The sequence below is a fragment of the Aquarana catesbeiana genome, linkage group LG09 (assembly GCF_042186555.1).
Source record: "Aquarana catesbeiana isolate 2022-GZ linkage group LG09, ASM4218655v1, whole genome shotgun sequence".
Taxonomy (NCBI): Eukaryota; Metazoa; Chordata; class Amphibia; order Anura; family Ranidae; genus Aquarana; species Aquarana catesbeiana.
The window spans coordinates 87,324,824-87,345,135 of record NC_133332.1 but is presented as its reverse complement, the minus strand read 5'-3'; the positions used below and the strand labels follow the sequence as shown (position 1 = coordinate 87,345,135).

The following is a 20,312-nucleotide window of genomic DNA, read 5'->3' as shown; positions in this document are numbered from 1 at the left end:
GGACCTTCCCCAATACCCCAAATCGTTGCCTACTATCAACTTACTGACCAAATTATGGTGCCATATTAAACTTAGCCTAGGTATGATGGGTGTCACCATGTATACTCCGCTTTGGCGTAATCCATGTTACTCGGAATTGCAGAAACTGGAGGGGTTTCGGTCCTGGGAGGCTAGGGGCATTAAGTATATATTACAACTCTATTTACAGACCATCTTTAAATCCTTTATTGAACTGCAGAAAGAGTTTGGACTGCCAAGACACAACTTTTAATAGATACCTCCAACTCCGGCATGCCGTGCAATCACAGGCACGGGTGTCCAGTTTGGAACATATGGAACATTCGATCATAACTTACATTCTAAATACACAGAATAAAAAGGGCATGATTTCACATATCTATAAAACACTCATCTAGATCACAGGATGCAGCAAAACTACCGTGTAGACATCGGTGGGAACAGGACCTAGGAGAGATTGGGGGTGAAGATTGGGAACAGTGTTTGCAGTCTCTGCCGACCGTCTCGGTGTCCCCATCATACAGAATCTCCCAACTCTTCAATCTTGCATAGAACTTATCGTACCTCGGTGCTGCTTCACAGATGGGGCAGGAGGGACACCCCTCTGTGCCCCAGATGTGGGGGGGCTAACGGGGACCTTATACATTTGATGTGGCTCTACCCAGAATTATTCAGATATTGGAGTAAGGCAACTAATACCATATCACAAATATTTCGATCCACTGTTTCACTACACCCGGTCACATGCTTGTTGGGTGCGGTGGACGAGGAATTGTTTGCCCCCCCCCAGCTAATATAGCAGTCTCAAGATTACTATATATTGCACGTAAGCAGATAGCTCGCCAATAGATATCACCACATAGCCCAACAACGAAACAGTGGATCAAACAGGTCAGTAATACTCTAATTAAAGAAAAACTGACGTATCAACACAGAAATGTGGCTAAAAAGTTCTATAAAATCTGGCAGCCCTGGTTGGATGCTCTGGGTTTGGCACCCACTCAGCTAGTCCCTGATAGACTACTCCAAATGTAAACTTCTGGTTCTATTAAAATAGTGACCACCTATTTTTACCATGTCACAATAATACAAAGCCCTGAGTCAGCTCAAGGAATTAGGATTTATTGCTATAACCTTCTTTTCTGGGGCTGAGTCAGAGATATGGACCTTTGTGACCCAACTGGGTCCGGTTGTGAGGAGGGGTATCAGTTAGTCTCACCTTCCCGTTAGAAGGAAGATAGTTTAATAAGTTTCCCTTTTTGGCTTAGAACTTTCAGTGTGTCGTGTACATTGTTACCAACCTACTAGAAGTAATATATGGAACTAAAAGCATTGAAGGAATGTAATTGCTATAAGTATATTGGTAGAATTGTCACGACTAAGTTCCATGCTTTAGACCATCAACTGCATAAAATACTGTTGCTAATGTATATCCTAAAAATTGTTATGCTGTATCTGTATACAATGTACATCTGTTTTTATGACACAATAAAAAATTTTTATGATTTAAAAAAAAAAAAAAAAAGAAAGCCTGGGCTGGGTCATAAATAACGAAAAGTCAGCCTTGAGACCAGCTCAAAGTCTGAAGTATGTAGGTCTGATCCTAGATACGGTCCAGGCAAGAGTATTTTTGTCATCCGTAAGGATCTGTGCCCTGAAGGATCAGGTGCGTCAGATAAGGGGCACCAGGCAACCTTCCATTCGGCTCTGTGTGAGTCTTCTAGGAAGGATGGTGTCCTCCTTCGAGGCAGTGCCCTATGCCCAGTTCCATTCCAAGCTTATACAACAAGACTTCTTGTCAGCTTGGAACAGGAGAGGGCAAGCCCTGGATTACCCCATGTTCTTATCTCCTTGGGTGCGCTTAAGCCTAAGTTGGTGGTTGCAGGATCAGAACCTGCGAAAGGGAAGATCCTTCCTCTCCGGTATCTTGGAGAGTACTGACCACAGATTCCAGTCTCTCTGGCTGGAGAGCAACCCTAGAGGGACTCACAGCTCAGGGAAGATGGTAAAGGGCAGAACAGAGCCTACCCATCAACATCCTGGAGTTGCTGGAAGTAAGTCTAGCCCCCTACGGTCCTGGACAGTGGAGCTTCAGGACTGCCCTATCAGGGTTCAATCCGACAATGCCACTGCATTGGCCTATATAAACCACCAGGGCGGTACAGGAGTAAGTCAGCTCAGAAAGAGGTGAACCACATACTAGCCTGGGCAGAGGGACATGTGCCGTTTCTAGTGGCGGTCCATATCCCAGGGATAGAGAACTGGAAGGCAGATTATCTCAGCCGCCAGCAGATCTGCCCGGAGGAATGGTCCCTCCAGGGTATTCCAGATTTGCCAGCGTTGGGGATGGCCAGATGTCGATTTTTTGGCATCCAGGTTCAACAACAAGCTACAGCAGTTTGTGTCCCGAACAAGGGATCCCCTGGCAATCGCAGCGGATGCTCTGGTAGTTCCATGGAGCCAGTACTCCGTGGTTTATGCTTTGCCGCCGATCCCTCTCCTTCCACATTTGTTGCACAGGATGAAAGAGGGGGTTTTGGTTATTCTGATGGCACCAGATGGCCCTGGTTCCCGGAGATTTTGAGATTGGCAATAGACGGGCCATGGACGCTTCCACACCACCCCAATCTACTGTCTCAAGGTCCTATATTCCACCCCAATCTACAGTCTCTAAATTTGACGCCATGGCTATTGTTGTTTTGCTTTCCTTTTTCTCTCAGCCTCGTTTGCGGAAGAGAGACGACTGCATTCCTTGGACCTCGTCCAGGCAGTCAGAGTTTTTGTCTAAATCTGCAGAGTTCCGTGGATCAGACTCCTTTTTTGTTTTACCAGAGAAGGACCCAAGAAGGGGGCAGGCAGCTTACAAAGCTTCCATTGCCAATTGGGTCTGTCAGTTTGTCATTCAAGCCTATTGTCTGAAACATAAGGCTCCTCCCTTCAGGGTGAGAGCTCATTTTACCAGGGGTGTTGACTCCTCCTGGGCTTTTCGCCATCAGGTATCTGTGGCTCAGATTTGTAAGGCTGCTACCTGGTCTTCAGTGCATATGTTCACAAGATTTTATCAGGTAGATGTTAAAGCAGCCGAGGATTCGGCATTTGGCCGTAGTGTACTACAGGCTGCCGTTTAAAGTTTGATGACTATTTTTGTTTGGCAGGGTGTCTCTCTCCCCTCAAGGCTATTTTTCTGGGGTGTCCCAGTAGGTAATGAATAAATAGCCTAACTCTGTGTCCCATGATGTATGATAAAGAAAATAGGATTTTTTCATCATACTTGCCTGTTAAATCCTTTTCTTTGAATACATCACGGGACACAGAGGTCCCTCCCCTCTTTTTGAGGATTCAGTTCTTGCTACAAAAAGTACTTCCTGTATGGGAGGGGTTATATAGGGGCGGACTTCCTGTTTTTAAGACTTTGTCTACCAGTGTCCATTCACCTAGAGATAACCCAGTTGGTAATGAACAATAGCCTAACTCTGTGTCCCGTGATGTATTAAAAAAAAAAAAAGTATTTTACAGGTAAGTATGACGAAAAGATCCTATTTTTTGGGAAGTTGGGGAAATGAATGATCCGGTGACTCTTTAATGTTACCTTTCAATTTCATGGAGACAATCTGTACATCAATGGTGTATAGAATTCACCCAGAAGTCTTATTTATTGCCTGTGTGATTGGCTTACTGCTTTTCATAGAAGTCTTTATTTTCAAATTCAAAAAGTCAAGCACCCCCTGCAATAGGAGCTTTTATTTTTAGTCAGACAATCGCTAAAGCATTGTTTTTCTAACAGAAATCAGATTCCTCGCCTCATAGAGTTGTTGGCATTTTCTCTATTTGTATTCTTACTCATGTAAGAAATGTTAATGGTGCTTAGCCAGTGGTTTTTAGTTCATTTGGCAATGTTTTGTTATCCTACTTATGTGTATGTCAGGTGTGATTGTAAAAGAAAGAAAACCCTGAAAATATTACAAATGTGTTTTGTCAGTGAACTATGAACCCTGATTGCTGCTGAACTTCACAACAGCGTTAACCAAGGCCTGTGCATCTGCACTTTGTGCACTTGGGCTATATCAGTGATGGCGAACCTCGGCACCCCAGATGTTTTGGAACTACATTTCCCATGATGCTCACCTACACTGAAAAAGTTCATGAGCATCATGGTAAATGTAATTCTTTTTTTTTTTTTTAATAAATTTTTATTAAAGACAAGAATACAAAACAGACATTCAGAGATGCTTACATTCTATGTGTAACAGAGATTACAACCGTATTACATACAGGATCCCATCTGTCTTTTACTATGTATTAAACTGTATCTCAACCGGATGTAATCAGCCATTATTAATGTCGCTGACAACCATAATTATTCCTAATCTTGCCATTTTTGTAAGTAATAACAGAAACAAGAAGAAACAGAAAGGAAAAGTGGGGGGAAAGAGAGATAAGATGCAGGTAGGAGGGAGGGGGGGGGGGGGAAGTAGGTGTCCATCTCAGAGCCGTCTCTTGTACTGAAAGGTTTTCAGTGTATAACTTTATGCATTTATACATTTAAAGCCATGATTTCAGCAAAAGTGGTTGTGTATTTGAAGGCAACCCAGCAGGACCACACATTCTTTATTAATTCAGATTTGTTTCTGAGAGAGTACGTCAAGTCCTCCATATAGTATATTTGGTCTACCGCTTTTAGCCATTGGCGTAGTGGCGGCGCCATGGATTTTTTCCAATATTTGGGTATTAGGGCCTTAGCTGCATTTAATAAGTGTGGGGTGATAGATCTCTTATATGGTCCAGCTGGCTTGTCTGTACAGTGCAATAATACCACCCAGGGGTCATTCAAAACCTCTGTACCCTGGATTTCTTTGATCCAATGGAGAATTGTCAGCCAGTATGGTCTTATAATTGGGCAAAACCACCAGATGTGAGCATGGGTGGCTCGTTCCCCACATCTGCGCCAGCAAAGTGGGGATACTGCAGGGAATAACCGATGAAGGGCTTCTGGGGTGTAATGCCATCGTGTCAACAGTTTATAGTTCACCTCTTCCAGTTTGGAGGACATTGATGATGTATGAGAAAGCGTGAGGATCGTTGACTTCTGGGTGTCTGTAAGATTTTTATGAAGATCTTTCTCCCAGTTGCTGATGTAGCTAGGGTAGCCAAAAAAGGCTAGTGATCGTAAAGCGTGATAGAAGTATGATAGGGGTTTCTCCACCGGCTGATCCTCTACAAAGGCTGTCTCTATGGGCGTTAGATTAGTTATATCCCGTATGGGTTGTGGGAGAGATTTAACGAAGTTCGATGGTTGGTGTTATCTCCATTGCGTCATTAATGGTACCGTTGATGTAGATATTAACGATGAGAGCGGTACCACTCCAGAAGAAGATGTCACTTGGTGGAGTAAAATTGAGTGTCCGAGATTCCAAGAATGGGTTTTGGGGTCCATATTGCCTGGTGGAAAGTAGTTGTGTCCCGTAAGAGGCATCAGAGGCGAATTATATGGCCAATTGTATGATACACAAATAGAGTCCCAAACCATTAAAGTGGACCTTGTGAGAGGGGATGTGCAGGCGGCCAATGATCTATATTTCTTTGGTATCCATAATAACGTGTGCAGATCTGATCCGCAGAGATCATTTTCTAAGGCTACCCAGAGTTTAGAGGCCTTGTGATATTTCCAGTCTGACATCCTGTTCAGGATAACCGCCTGGTAATATCGCCTGATGTCCGGCAAAGCCAGACCTCCTTCTTTTTTGGGTCTAATAAGTAAGCTTCTCGCAAGTCTGGGGCGTTTCCTGTTCCAAACATATCTGTTAATAATAGATCTCACTAGCGTAAAGTATCCTATAGGTATTTTATAGGGGATCATTTGAAATAAAAATAGCAGTCTGGGCAGAATGTTCATTTTCACCACACTTATCCTTCCCAACCATGAATGGGCTAGTTGTGTCCATTTCTGTAGATCGGCTCTGATTGTGTTCAATAGTGGGATAAAATTAGCACGAAATAAAGACGCGGGATTGGGTGTGATAAATATACCTAAATATTTCAGTGAGTGAGATTGCCAGCTAAAGGGGAAACGAATCTTTCAATCGGGACGCTCTCTCCTTTGACAAGGGAATATTAAGGATTTCAGATTTCGTCATATTTGTTTTAAAATTAGAGATCTGGTTAAATTTTGAGAAGGCTGCCATTAAATTAGGTAGTGTAATTTCCGGTTGTTGTATATAAAAAAGTACGTCGTCAGCGTAGGCAGCGTACTTGTGTTCCTTATTCCCCACTGAAATCCCATGTATGTTGGCATTGTGTCTGATGGTGGAGAGGAATGGTTCAAGTGATAAGGCAAACAAAATTGGTGAAAGAGGGCACCCTTGACAAGTGCCATTATAAAGGGTAAATGGATCACTTAGCATGCCATTTATTCTAAGTTGTGCTGTTGGGAAATTATAAAGGGCTGATATTTGTTGTAGGGTCATGGGGCCGATGCCAATGTGGGATAAAGTTGCCATTAAATATTCCCAGCCCACCCTGTCAAAAGCTTTTTCAGCGTCACTTGACAATAACAGGGTGGGCTGGGAAGATCCCCTAACATATGCAATCAGTGAAAGGGTACGGAGGGAGTTATCCCTTGCCTCTCTACCTGGGATGAATCCCGTTTGATCAGCAGTGACCCATTTTGGAAGCAAGGGGAGGAGCCTGTTTGCAATAGCCTTGGCATATAATTTAGCATCGAGGTTTAAAAGAGAAATGGGACGGTAGCTTCCACATATACTGGGGTCTTTACCAGGTTTTGGTATGATCGTAATGTGCGCATGTAGAGTTTCTGGCCGGAAATGATCACCCGCTGAGATTGCGTTAGCATAGTTAACTAATCTGGGAATTAGAATTTCTGTAAAGGCCCGATAATATGTTACCGTAAGGCCGTCAGGGCCAGGGGCCTTACCATTGGCCATGGATTTTAATGCCACACAAAGCTCAGCAGATGTAAATTCTCCCTCTATTGCACTCAGAGCTTCATTTGGAAGTTTTGGAAGCTTAGTTTGTAACAAATATTCATGAATAAGTTTCGTTCTAGTTTCTTGATCTGATATGTGTTGATGTACGTGATATAAGTGTTGGTAAAAAGATCTGAATTCTTCTGCTATGGCAGAAGTTTCATGTAGTAATACATCCGACTTGGATTTAATTCTGGGGATGAAGTTCACTGCTTTTTTCTGTTGTAGGGAGCGGGCTAACACCTTACCAGGTTTATTACCCCATTCGTGTAGTCGTTGAGCGATAACACGGAACTGTCTCTTCCGATCCAAGTGTAAGAGGGTTTTTAATTCCTCCCTCTTTTTGGATAGAGTATTAAATACAGCGAGAGACAGTCCAAGCTTGTGTTTTCTCTCAAGATCAGTAATATCCTTTATGAGTTCTGATTGCTGGTGTAGTCGTTCTCTTTTCTTCCTAGATCCTAGTTCAATGAATTTCCCTCTAATAAAGGCCTTATGGGCCTCCCAGATTGTACCCGGTGAGATCTCTGGATGTGAGTTGTCATGAAAATAGTGTTTCAGTTCGTCATTTATCATTTTTTTGTCTATGTCCTCTGTGATGAGATGGTCATTAAGCTTCCAATTAGTGGTTTTGAATGGTATAGATGGGATTTTTAATTTTAGTGTAATTGGGGCATGGTCTGATAAAGTAGAAGTTTCAATGCTAGTATCTACGAGAAGGGAGAGGTGGTGGTGGTTCATAAAGAGATAATCGATGCGTGAATAAGAGTGGTGTATATGTGAGTAGTGGGTGAAATCTTTCTCTCTGGGGTGCATTATCCTCCAGACATCCATTAATTGCATATCATGCAACCGCCTGCGTAAAAACGCCAGGCGATTGCAGGAAATACTAGATCTACTACGAGATGTGTCTACTATGGGGTCCATTGGAGTATTAAAATCTCCTGCCAGAAGTATGCAGCCATGAGCAAACTCGCTAAGTTTTTTAAGGGTATTGGATATAAAGTTCACCTGATCACGGTTGGGAGCATATATCGTGGCCAGCGTGCATTGCAAACCGCCCAGACTGCCCTTCAGGAACAGAAATCTACCCATTGGGTCACTCAACATAGATTCCAGTATGAACGGAGTACCATTACGAAACCCAATGGCCACTCCTTTTGCTTTATGTACATCAGATAGGCTATAGTGCCAAGTTGGATAATGAGGGGAGAAGAGTTTTACAGATGTAGTATGTGTGAGGTGGGTCTCCTGGAGGAAGATAATGTCCCCCCCCAAGCGACTGGTAAATGTAATTCTAAAACAACTGGGGTGCCAAAGTTTGCCATCACTGGGCTATATCATCCTATAGAGATTTTCTTTTGCCTTTCTGGACACCGTTTTATATACAAACCCTGTGATTTCATGACGTTCTGCTTATGTTCTCTCTTCTGTTTATCCTTGCAGCTGGGAAGAAGAATGGCTGAGCTCCCAGTGGATCCCATGTTATCCAAGATGATTCTGGCTTCTGAGAAGTAAGTAATTTGTTCTGGTTTCTGCAGCACCCAAATATTCAAAACAGATGCATCCTACCTTGGCTTGTATTAATTGCTGTACTGGCATTTGTTCTTCTGGTTTGTTTTATTTTATTGACATCAATTTTACTCTGTGCCTCAACCACTTCTGTAACATGGTGACAACCCTGCCTTTCTAGAGTCTCCATGAGGGAGCAGCGTTGTTACCTGCACACTCCTACAGTGGACCACAAAGTGATGTACCAAAATATCCAACCTTTTCTGCCTCCTGCGTATGCCTGCATGTCTTTGTATACAAATATTTACAAGCAGGCACATAAAGAAGGAAGTTGAGATACTCAGTAGGCATGATCTGCAGGTAGAAATTGATTAAAAAGTAATAATCTGCATTTTCAGAACAAAAATAAATTTGTACAATGACAAGGAAATTAATGAATGCAGTTTTTGAGGGCTTATTTACTTTGGTTTTGTCTGCCACAGATGTGTAACCTTATTTGTTAATAAAATACTGCTTTAAAGAGGAAGTAAACCCTGATGGGTTTACTTCCTCTTTGTTTCCCTGCAAAGGTAAAGCATAATGGGCTATGCATCGCATAGTAGCCCATTATGTGTCACTTACCTGACATAGGAGCCTGCGATGTAACCGCTGTCCCCTCTGCTATGGAGCGTCCATCTTTTTCCTGGGCATCGTGGCTCCGGCGCTGTGATTGGCCAGAGCCGCGATGACGTCACTCCGGCGCATGCGCACGGGAGCCGCCACTAACGGCATATCGCCGTTAGCAGTGGCATGCTCAGTGCGCCTGCGCGCCGCTGTCTACGGCGCATGCGCCATAGACAGCGGTGCCTGTCTTTTTGCAAATATCTCCTTAAACCGTATAGGTTTAGGAGATATTTCTTGGACCTACAGGTAAGCCTTAATCTAGGCTTACCTGTAGGTCAAAGTAATTTGTAAGGGTTTACAACCACTTTAAAGATGAACAAAACTTACCTCCGCTCTAGCAATGTGCCATCCTCGAGCTTCTCTCCTGAATGCTGACATCTGCGGGCGGGTGGCCTCCAGGCCTTGACCGCCGGGCAGGGATGATGCATGTGCAAGAGTTCAGTTAGGTTCGACATTGCCAAATTTGTAGTGACCTTCGCATGCGTGGCTCACTGTACAGGGGTGGACAGACAGGTAAGAAACTTTAATACAGAAGAGACAAAACACGTCTCTTCTGCATTAAAAATCCTGACTGTCCACTTATTTTAATGCCTTAGTCTGAAGTTTAACTTTAAGGTGCCATTAAACCCACATGCACATGCTTAAAATAAATTAAATAGTTAATATACTACAGTGGAACCTTGGTTTACGAGTAACGCGGTTAACGAGCGTTTTGAAAGAAGACCACCTTTTTTTTTTAAATCCTGACTCTGTTTGCGAGTGTTGTCTCACAAAACGAGCAGAATTCAAGCCAATGGGGTGTGCAGTACCGCATTTGGCCAGAGGTGCGGCAGTGCCAGTGACACTCGGAACGGTTTGGAGCCGATCGGAAATACTGGGAATCACTCGGAAATACTGTTTCCGAGGGTTTCCGAGTTCAGCCGAGCTGTCCCTGAGTATTGCCGACGCTCTCCGGTGCTCCCCCACCTCTGGCCACATGTGGTATTGCATGCAATAGAAGTCAATGCAGAATAAATTTTCTTTGTTGCCATTGACTTCTATGGGGAAACTCGCTTTGATATGCGAGTGCTTTGGATTACAAGCATTCTCCTGGAACGGATTATGCTCATAATCCAAGGATCCGCTGTACATGATATTAAAATCAAGGCAGGTCCATTGATAAATAATAAGGCTTGGAAATACTTTTTTTTCTGGTAGTTTTAAAGTTGGTCATGTGCTTCTTCCCATGTCTTCAGTAACTCTGTGTGCAACATGTAGAAGAGATCTGTTTTGGGTTTGTTTCACAAAATGCTTTGTACATTTTTAGATCTCTTGTTTAAAAAGTAATCACATGACTGCGGGAGCTCCACCCACATATTCACACAATGATAAACAGCAGAGCAAGGAGGATTTGTTACACTGTCAATCACAGCACACTGTATGCATATGTGGATGGGGCTCCGGCAGTCACATAATTGCTTTTAACCACTTAAATTCCAGACACTTTTATCTTTTTAATTGTAATTTTTTTTACATACTGTCACCAGTGCAGTACAGCGTCATCATATAACTGGTGGGACAGTGATCAGGGATACTGACTTGTGACAGTTATGTGTAAAATAAATAAATGTCATTTTTTTCCTTTTTTATTACTTTTTTTTTTTTTTAATACAGTAACCAGAGCAATACAGTGTTATGATACACTGTACTACTGGGGAGGCGATTAGGATTTTTTTTTTTACACACTGATTGCTTATAACTGAATTTTACAGTTATAAGCAACCATTTTTTCTGAATGAAAGATATCTAATCAGTGTTTACTATTGTGATTGGCCACAGCTAATCACATGATACAGATGGGCTGTGATTAGCTCTTTCTATACCATTTTCTGTGATCACTGTGACCAATCACAGAGATCATCACAATGGTACACAATGAAAGGCATGAATCAAAGCCTTTTATTGTGTATAATTGTCATGTGATCTGTTGTTTTTGGCCACAGCGATCACATGGCACTGGCAGTGGGCCGGTACAGCGATCTATCATTGGTTGTGGCCAGTGGACACAGTGGGTGATAGATTGCGCTGGAGCGCAGCTTTATCCTGGGAGGACGTCATAAGAAGTCCTCCCAGGATAACAGGGCTACCACTAGGCCATCATATTACCATAGGCTGGGTGGGGAGGGGGTTAAAAATAAGAGATTTAACACTGAATAATAGAGAAACAAACCCATGAAAGCAAGCAATGTTTACATGTGTTTTCTTTTTCTTCATTATCAAGGTATCGCTGTTCAGAGCAAATACTCACCATTGCTGCTATGTTGTCTGTGAACAACGCAATTTTCTATAGACCAAAAGATAAATTAGTCCATGCAGATACAGCTCGTGTCAACTTCACTGTTCCCGGGGGAGACCACTTGGTGCTGCTCAATGTGTACACCCAGGTATGTGTGCTGAAATGTACATGTTCAAATAAAGCTAGGGAGGTACGGCTCATGGCAATTAGTCATACAGTATGTTGGCTTTCTTATAATGTTTCGTTGGAGGACACAGCAGACCTCTGTGGTACAAGCACTGACCCTTTGAGAATAGACCCTAAGCAAAAGCAGATGTCCATGCTTTCCCCTTGTGGGCTATTCAGTCCTTCTCACAGGAAGCAAGAGTGGAGTGTCCATTTGGTGTTTTTAGTATCTTTGGAGGTAACAGGCTTTTGAAAAAAAAAGGCTCTGCTCCTTCTAGCTTGTCCTTGGAGTATTTTTTTTCTGCCTCCTAGCAGTGTTACAGTGGCCTCCCAAACCCTGTGATTCACTATAAACATTCTCTGTAAGCCACCCCTGTCCCCATCAGTCTCATATCAGATCTAGAGATAATGGCCTCCTGCAACTTGCTGTATAAAAATGGTTAATAAAGCAAAATAAGATCAACTTTTTTTTCTCCTAAGCTTTAAAAAAAAAAAAAAAAACTGTCATAAGGCTCGATTCACATCTATGCATGTTGCTTTTGAGCGTTTCTGCAGTGCTTTTTGCGGTGCTTGCCACGTTTTTGGAAATGCGTTTGTACCATGATTTGCGTATTTTTTTTTTTTACACTGTATATAGCTGGTTGCTAAGGAGGGGGCCGGGAAGCCGGCCGCCGCATCCTTAACAACTGATGAGTCATCAGCTGACAGCGGGCTTCCCCACTAAATGTAAAATAAAAAAGAAAATTGTGGAAAAAAAACAAAAAAAAACAGCGTGGGGTCCCCCCCCAGGTCCATACCACGCTGTTGGGGTCTAGTATGGATTCGGAGGGGACCCCCCCACGCCAAAATGTTTTTAAAAAAATGGCGTGGGGGTCCCCCCAAAATTCATACCAAACCCTTATCCGAGCATCCGGCCGGCAGGCCAGGATAGGGAGGGGATGAGCGAGCGCCCCCCCCACCCCCCCACGAACCATACCAGGCTGCATGCACTCAACATAGGGGGATGGGTGCTTTGGGGCGGGGGGGCTATGCCCCTCCACCCCAAAGCACCTTGCCCCCATGGTGATGGGGACAAGAGCCTCTTCCCGACAGCCCTTGCCCAGTGGTTGTCGGGGTCTGCGGGCGGGGGGGGGGCTTATCAGAATCCTGAAGCTGGTTATGACTAAGGCCTTATAGGCTGAAACGCGTCAACTGTTCTTATTTGGGTTTGGTCACTGTGGCTTGTCAATAAATATTATACTTCTTAAGAGCAATCACCGGAGTGCGGATCATCTTTTCCTCATTTACCTACTCAGCCAGCGACTGTGGATCGAGCACCTGGGATCTCTGCTTTGTATGTGATGTATGGGTAGTAGCACTGACTTTTTTTGTTTATATTCAGAATCCTGAAGCCCCCTTTAACAAGGGGGCCCCCAGATTTGCCCCCCCCGCTATGTGAATGAGTATGGGTACATTGTACCCCTACCCATTCACCCAAAAAAAGTAGTGTAGTGTTAAAAAATACAGTGCACAGTTTTTGACAAGTCTTTTATTAAAAATGTATTCTTCCCCGCTTCTTCCTCCATCTTTTCCCGCATCTTCCTCCTCCGGTCTTCTTCGCCCGCTGTTTCTTCTTCCGCTCTTCTTCTGTCTTCTTTGTTCGGTGTTCTTCACCACGCACCATCGTTATCTAAGAAATGCTTGACATCGGCACAAACAGATCAGCGGGACGCAGCATCGGAGGAGGCTCGACGGTGGGAGCGGCGGCAGAGGAAGAAGAACACCGTACAAAGAAGAAAGAAGAAGAGCAGGAGGAGGAGAAGCCCGGAGGAGGAAGATGCAGAAGAAGATGGAGGAAGAAGCAGGGAAGAAGAAGATATTTAAAAAAAAATTGTCCAACACCATACTCATTCACATAGGGGGGGAGGCCAGGATCTGGGGACCCCCTTGTATAAAGAAAAACAAGATATTTGGGGGGTACACCCTAAAAGATGTATCAAAGATGGTGCAGCCATAAGACCATACAACAGACCAAAATATTACTTCCAGATTCCACTAAGCCCCCCGCCCGCAGACCCTGACAACCACCGGGCAAGGGTTGTCGGGAAGAGGCTCTTGTCTAACATGGGGCAAGGTGCTTTTGGGAGGGGGGCACAGAGCCCCCCCCCCGCCCCAGAGCACCCACCACTGAAAGCAAAAAACATACTTTTACATGTATGTCAGAATTAGCCTGGTAGGGAAGTAGTTAATTTCCTCTGTTGATCATCCCCATTCGTCTTGTTTTATACAGTGGGTGGAGACTGGACACTCGCTGCAGTGGTGCTATGAGAACTTTATCCAGGCTCGCTCCCTCCGCCGAGCCCGAGATGTCAGAGAGCAGCTAGAGGGACTCATGGGAAGGATAGAAATTGAGCTGACATCATGTGAAGGGGACAATGTACCTATCCGTAAGGTAAAGTCAGATAGACATTATCCAACCTGCATCATTCAGACCACACAAATAGAACATGTATTTGTAAACTTTGATTAAGGAATTGTTATTGTACATTATATGCCGCTTTTGCATTACTACACTGTTTTGGTGGGATTATGATGTCATTAGGGGTGGAGGACCACTTGCCACTTTCAGTGTGTTATTTTATGGCTATTTTCACTGTTGCCCTGAAGACGGGAACCCTGCCAGACCCCAAAACATTGGCTGTTTTGACATTACAATAAAATTCATGAGCGCATGCATGGAATGCTAGTGACTTTCTTGTGCCAGTACTGGTTTTGCATGGGCCCCTGCGTTGACTAATTCCGGGTCCAGCATCATTGGGATTGTGCTGCTCCACAAGATTTTCTGTGTTAGCATATCATACTCTGCAGTGACAGAAATGTGTTTATTCCTCACCTTGCTATCATCCTCTGTTTTCTGTCAGGCTATCACAGCTGGCTATTTCTACCACACGGCTAGGCTCAGCCGCAGTGGGTACAAGACAGTGAAGCAGCAGCAAGCTGTATTTATACATCCAAACAGTAGTCTGCATGAGGAGCAGCCACGCTGTGTTATATACCATGAGCTTGTCTTCACCACCAAGGAATACATGAGACAGGTCAGTATTGAGAATGTACTTGTATAACATCAAATGTAATGTGCATGTCACAGGATTACAGGGCTTGATTAATTTTTGCATATGCATACAAAACGTTTAGACCTCTTGCACACTGTACTGATGTGATGAGTATTGGACATTCCTGGCAGAAAAAAAACGCACGGATGTGCTCTATATCACTTGCACGTATTTGCAAGTATGCACACACAAGCAAGATGCGTGGCATTTGCATGCTTTTGTGCGTAGTTGTGGGTGTACACACAAAAATACTGACTGGCAACTCAGATTTCTATGTGTATGTAAATAACAAAATAAACAAAATTCCTGTATGCCTGAAAACTGCCTGTCTTCAGGCAGCAGTGTGCAAGAGGCCTTAGGGTAGAATTAGGCATTCATCAAGATCTCCCTTTCCTCTGAAGTCCGATCTGCGTTCGGATCACACTTCACAGGCTACAGACAGGAGGTAAGGAAGCAGTGTGGCGTCTCCTCACCTCCTGTTTTTAACCCCATTTTTGTCAACAAACATGCCTCAACTGCATGCATTGCATGCAGTTGTGGGACATTTGCGGTGCTTCCTCATTTGCTGTAGTGTCTAGCATTCGGCGGGCTTGCCCCTGGCTGATCATTACACGTTGGGTGACGTGGAGCTTTACCTGCCAAAGGATTTGTACTTCTATTCAGTCGGGTATCCATGCCACATTGCATACCCAGGTCTACGACCCCAGCTTTCTCTTACCATCAAGCAATACAGCTTGGCCACCACCTCACCCCCCCAGCTGACTGAATAATGAAGGAGCTTCAGCCATCTGCTCTCTTCTAGCAAGCTCCTGACATTAGTTTAACTACTGCAATACAGTAGAACCTAGTTAGCTCCCAGCGCTACTAAGTTGGAGTCCAGCTGTGTGTGTGGGGGGGGGGGTTATAGAAAAGTAAAAGCATGCTTAGGTGCTTTTACTGTCCAGATTTAAAATGCCATTGAAAGTGGAAGTCTAACCAAACAAGATACATAGTGGAAATCTATAAATGTGAACTGTTTTACCTGCCAAAGGATTTGACATTTTGTTCAGCCCTTTGAGATTTATACATACATGTGTACATACACTGCACAGCTAGACAGCTTTGGTGCTTTCCTAATCATCTCATTGGACAAATGATGTGAATTCACTCTCCAGTAAGCAGGCTGGAGACAAAAGGTGACAGGCTTGTGTTAGTCAGCAAAATCTATTCCTTCCTCATACAATTAATGATAAGTTTAATTATGTTTACACTGACAGATCATAGAGATTGACAGTCCATGGCTGCTTGAAGTAGCTCCACATTACTACAAGTCCAAAGAGCTGGAAGATGCAGCAAGTAAGAAGATGCCAAAACAAATTGGAAAAAGCAAAGATGAGCTGGGCTGAGGCGATATCAGCTGTTAATTACTGAACTCAGGTTTGTGCTGCTATATGGCCTGAACAAAATCACTAATGGGCAAGGTAGCTATGTGTAGCAGCTCTAATTAGTTTTCCAAATGATATTTAATCTAGTGTAAGGTAACGTGTAGATCAGGGGTCAGCAACCTTTTCCACATTAAGGTTGAAAATAGATGACCATCTGTTGTCATCCATTTTTTCCATAGGCATGCATTGATATCTATTGTTCATCCATAAACGTATGGATGAAAAACAGACAAACGGTCTATGTGTGAAAGGGGCCTTAGGAGATTTACTAAAACTGGAGCAACTAGAATCTGGTACAGTTGTGCATGGTAGCCAATCCGCTTCTACCTTTAGCTTGTTCAATTAAGCTTTGACAATAAAACCTGGAAGCCGATTGGTTTCTATGAAAAACTGCACAAGATTTTGCACTCTCCAATTTTAGTAAATCAACCCCTAAGTGTCAATTTACAAGCGTAAGACAACCGTGCCATTGTGTTGTAGCCATATAATTCCAATTTTTGCACTCCTAGTTATAGTGTTAATGGCAGGTTAAACCCATTCTTTATTATATTAACTGGTGCACACAAAAAAATAAAAAATTCCTTTCAGTTCACTGAATAGTGAACTAAACTTAGTTTCAGTGTGACCCATTGCCTGTTTTATGACTTATTTGTGCTACGTCTGGTCTTTAGGATGTTGTTTTCACATGTGCGTACACACACTTCTAAATCATCAATTGTAAATCTGCTTCCAGATGGACTTAACACTGTTTTAGTTGTGAAAATAAATCTATTCACGTATACTTGTAGATTAATGCAAAGGCCTCCTTTCTTGTCTATTGAGTGACACAGGAATTCTTAGGGTTTTGCTTTTGGGTTGTACTGCCACCTAAAGGATACATTGACAACAGCTGCTAGGAGATTCATGCTGGATGCATGTAATCCTGAAAGTCTCTCCAGTCAGCCAACAGCACAAGTGATTCAAGCCAGCTATGTTAAATACTGGAGGTGTCTTCAGATAACCAAGAAGAAATGACTGATACTCATACTGATATGAAATCCTGGAAGTACCCCCCCTCCATTCAGATGATGATTGCAGGATTTCCATTATATATTGGCGATCTCTCTGTGATGGTCCATCACAGGTCCTGCAGCCCATGACATCCCATCTGTGTTCCAGTTACCCAAGGACTCCGCTATTCCGGTCAGGCAAGAATTGTCTGGGGATTCCTTGCTGAGCAAGAGTTGTGGCAGTTCATCTGACCCCATCTATGCATAATCTGTTATATCACTTTAATAAAGCTGTGTGCCCTGTTGAGGGATTTTGCCTATCCTTAGGAATTCTCAATCAAGAGTCCCTCTTACATGGTAGGTCATCATCAGAGTTCCCCCTGTATACATGGCCTTGGCAGCAGGTCAGGATGAAGTTCCATCCGCCTTTGAATAAATGAGGCAAGCACATCATAGGACCACTGGTGTCCTAGCAGCCAATCAACCAAAGTCTGAGCTTATGACAGCGGAGCAGGGGCGAAGATTGCAGTGAAGACGATAGGGAGTGTCTGTTGACCTTATTCCTTGATAAACCCCCTAAAAAAAACTCTACTGCTTTACCACAGTGGGAAAAAAGTAAGATGCAGTGAAAACTCAAATCCATATCTCCTGTATTTGTGTTTTATTTACAATACAGTGAACACATATAATATATAATCAATCTAGTTCATACACTATTAAATTCAAATAGTGGAAACAATCTCCTTCAATCCATGTCACACCTCCTGTGCTCAAAAGATAAACAATAGGCTCACCAGTTTCAAATGAGCCCTTATTGCTGAGTCCTGAATTGCTTTGTTCTAATAACTGATAGGACATCCAAGCTCCTCCTCGATCCACCAAGTATCACACCATTCAATATGCACCTCAATTTAGGAACAAAGAGCAATTCTCCACTTCTCTCCTGCCCTGGTTATGGCCTCCCAAGAACCACTTCAATACCGGGCACTTTCACCTTCTTCCTGCCCAGGCCAATTTTCAGAGCTGTCGTACTTTAAATGACAATTGCGCGGTTATGCAACATTGTACCTATATCAAATTTTTTACTTGCCTATCAATGGACAGCCGTGTATAGGCACAGAATTTACGGTGTGACTGTAAATCCTGGTATATGGTCCAAAACTGCCCTGTACTTTCACATTGTGACAGCAATGGATGTATCCAATAGTGTCGTCTTGTTTGGCCCCAATCTCCTCATATGCCTCCTCCTCAGTAAAGCTAGCGCTTTTAGGGCTGTTGTGCTAAACATCCTGTTTCCAAAAGGAGAAAAATCTATATAAAAATTCCTCAAAAGCAAATGTCTTCCCTCACACTCCTCCTCTGATATCAAAGGAAATCCTGAAAATTAAAAACAGTTCGCTAAAACACATGGTCGGTGTGAATTCACCCTTAGAATGGACTTTAAAATCTCCCTGATTCTGTCAGCACAGGTTTCATTTTAGGAATTCACTAACTTATGAGACTTTATAAATGTATGTACCGTATATGCAGAAGGATATAAAAACTTTTGAGTTTTTTTGTTTTTTGTTTTTTCCCCAGGAAGAAGGGATAGAGAAGATCACACAGATTCTGAAGATGCAGCCTACCTCTGTTTCTTATTTGTACAGATTTTGTATAAAAGGTTTTATAATTTTCAGTTCACCGTTGTTTCAGGTCTTTCTGTTGTTTGTTTTAGACACCAATTTTTGTAGATACACATAATGGTCATATTATCAAAAAATCCCACGAGGTAGTGTTTTTGCCATAACTGGCAATCATTTTTCTTAAAGCGTTTGTAACCCTAAAATAAATAAATAGATCCTGTTCCTTGGAAGCATGCATAACAGCACAGTGCTTGTGCTGTGTCATTTGGCCCCTTCTATCACCTAAAAAACCTGGCTGAGCCTGCCTGGCTATGCCCTCCCCTCTGTAAACTAGGGCTGGGGGAAAAAATCGATTTAAATCTTGAATCGAGTTGAGAGGTCAAATCGATTCAAAATTTTAGCAAATCGATTTTTTAAAAATTTTTTTCTCACCGCGCCCGTCCTGAGGAGCTGCGGGCAGGAGTTTTTAGGCGAGGCTGCGGCTTCGGCCTAGTCTGCTGTCTGAATACAACACCTCAGCGGAAGGATTCTCCCATTCACGCAATGGGGAGATTTACTAAAAATGGCGTATTTGGAAACAGCTGTGCATGGTAACCAATCAGCTTCTACAATTAAGGTTTGACCAAAAAAAAAAAAAAAACACCTGGAAGCCAATCTATGCAGACAAAAGTGGGGGAAGATGGTAGTTGCGCTGTGATGAAGGGGGGGGGGGGGGGGGGGGGGGAAGCTACAAAGATGACTAAAGTGGCAAAGTGAACTAAAAAAGCAGAAACGGGCTAATGCTTGAATAGATCCTACATGCTAAAAGAACATGGTGGGGATGCAGTGCAGTGCAACGTAGCTGATCAACATGACATGTTGCGGGCAGACAAAGCCTAATATATAAAGGTAATCGTGAAACAGTGACTGCTTGAATATAGCAAAACAAAAATGCATATACCAACACAAATAGGGTGAATAATGACACAATGCAAAAAAAAAAAAAAAATATATATATATAATGCAAGAAAAATATATGTGGGCTAGTGCCCCATTAGCAAAAACGTGCCAGATCCTGGTGAACTACAAGTGACAAATCCCTAGGACAAACATGAATATTAGTTCTATCATCCAGTCCAAAAAGCAAAAACACGTGATGAGAAACACAAAACAAGTCCAATCGTGAAGGGAGGGGGGATCTTCAGTGAGGACACCTCCGTGTTTGCAAGCCGCTTACCTTACAGCTGTAAGGTGTACAGCCTGTGTTGCAAATGACCTGCAGGTGTAGACGTTCCGTGTATACAGGCAGTGACAATGATGAACATGCCAAGCAAAAAATAAAAAGTATACAGCATGTAAAATAACTCTGCAACGACCACAGTGGAGGGGGGGCAAGACACACACAGGGGGAGGTTGCACTCACTTTCATGAAGTGAGTGTGGGCATCAATCCACGAGCGCCGAGCTCGTATGCCTCCAGGAGTGTCACCAATCTGGAATCTGTCCCCGTGCCTCTCTCCTCAGTGTTCGTCAGGTAGAGTAGTGATGTACAGTGTGAGGGGGAAAGAGACGCACATAGCGTGATCCCATA

General features: G+C 43.2%; 1 protein-coding gene across 2 annotated transcripts in view; it reads left to right on the top strand.

The window, feature by feature from the left end:
- DHX16 (DEAH-box helicase 16) overlaps positions 1-18,796 on the top strand; it is an 83,181-nt gene extending 64,385 nt beyond the window's left edge. Inside the window, exons 17-22 of one of the 2 annotated variants that reach the window (XM_073598894.1) lie at positions 8,448-8,515; positions 11,437-11,599; positions 13,886-14,047; positions 14,517-14,690; positions 15,965-16,124; positions 18,704-18,796. In XM_073598894.1, the coding sequence (XP_073454995.1) occupies positions 8,448-8,515; positions 11,437-11,599; positions 13,886-14,047; positions 14,517-14,690; positions 15,965-16,093 (696 nt within the window). In that variant the 3' untranslated portion in view covers positions 16,094-16,124; positions 18,704-18,796. Of the gene's footprint in view, positions 1-8,447; positions 8,516-11,436; positions 11,600-13,885; positions 14,048-14,516; positions 14,691-15,964; positions 16,125-18,699 lie in introns of both variants that reach the window. The other variant, XM_073598893.1, reaches the window with a different exon arrangement.
- The last annotated feature ends 1,516 nt before the right edge of the window (positions 18,797-20,312 follow it).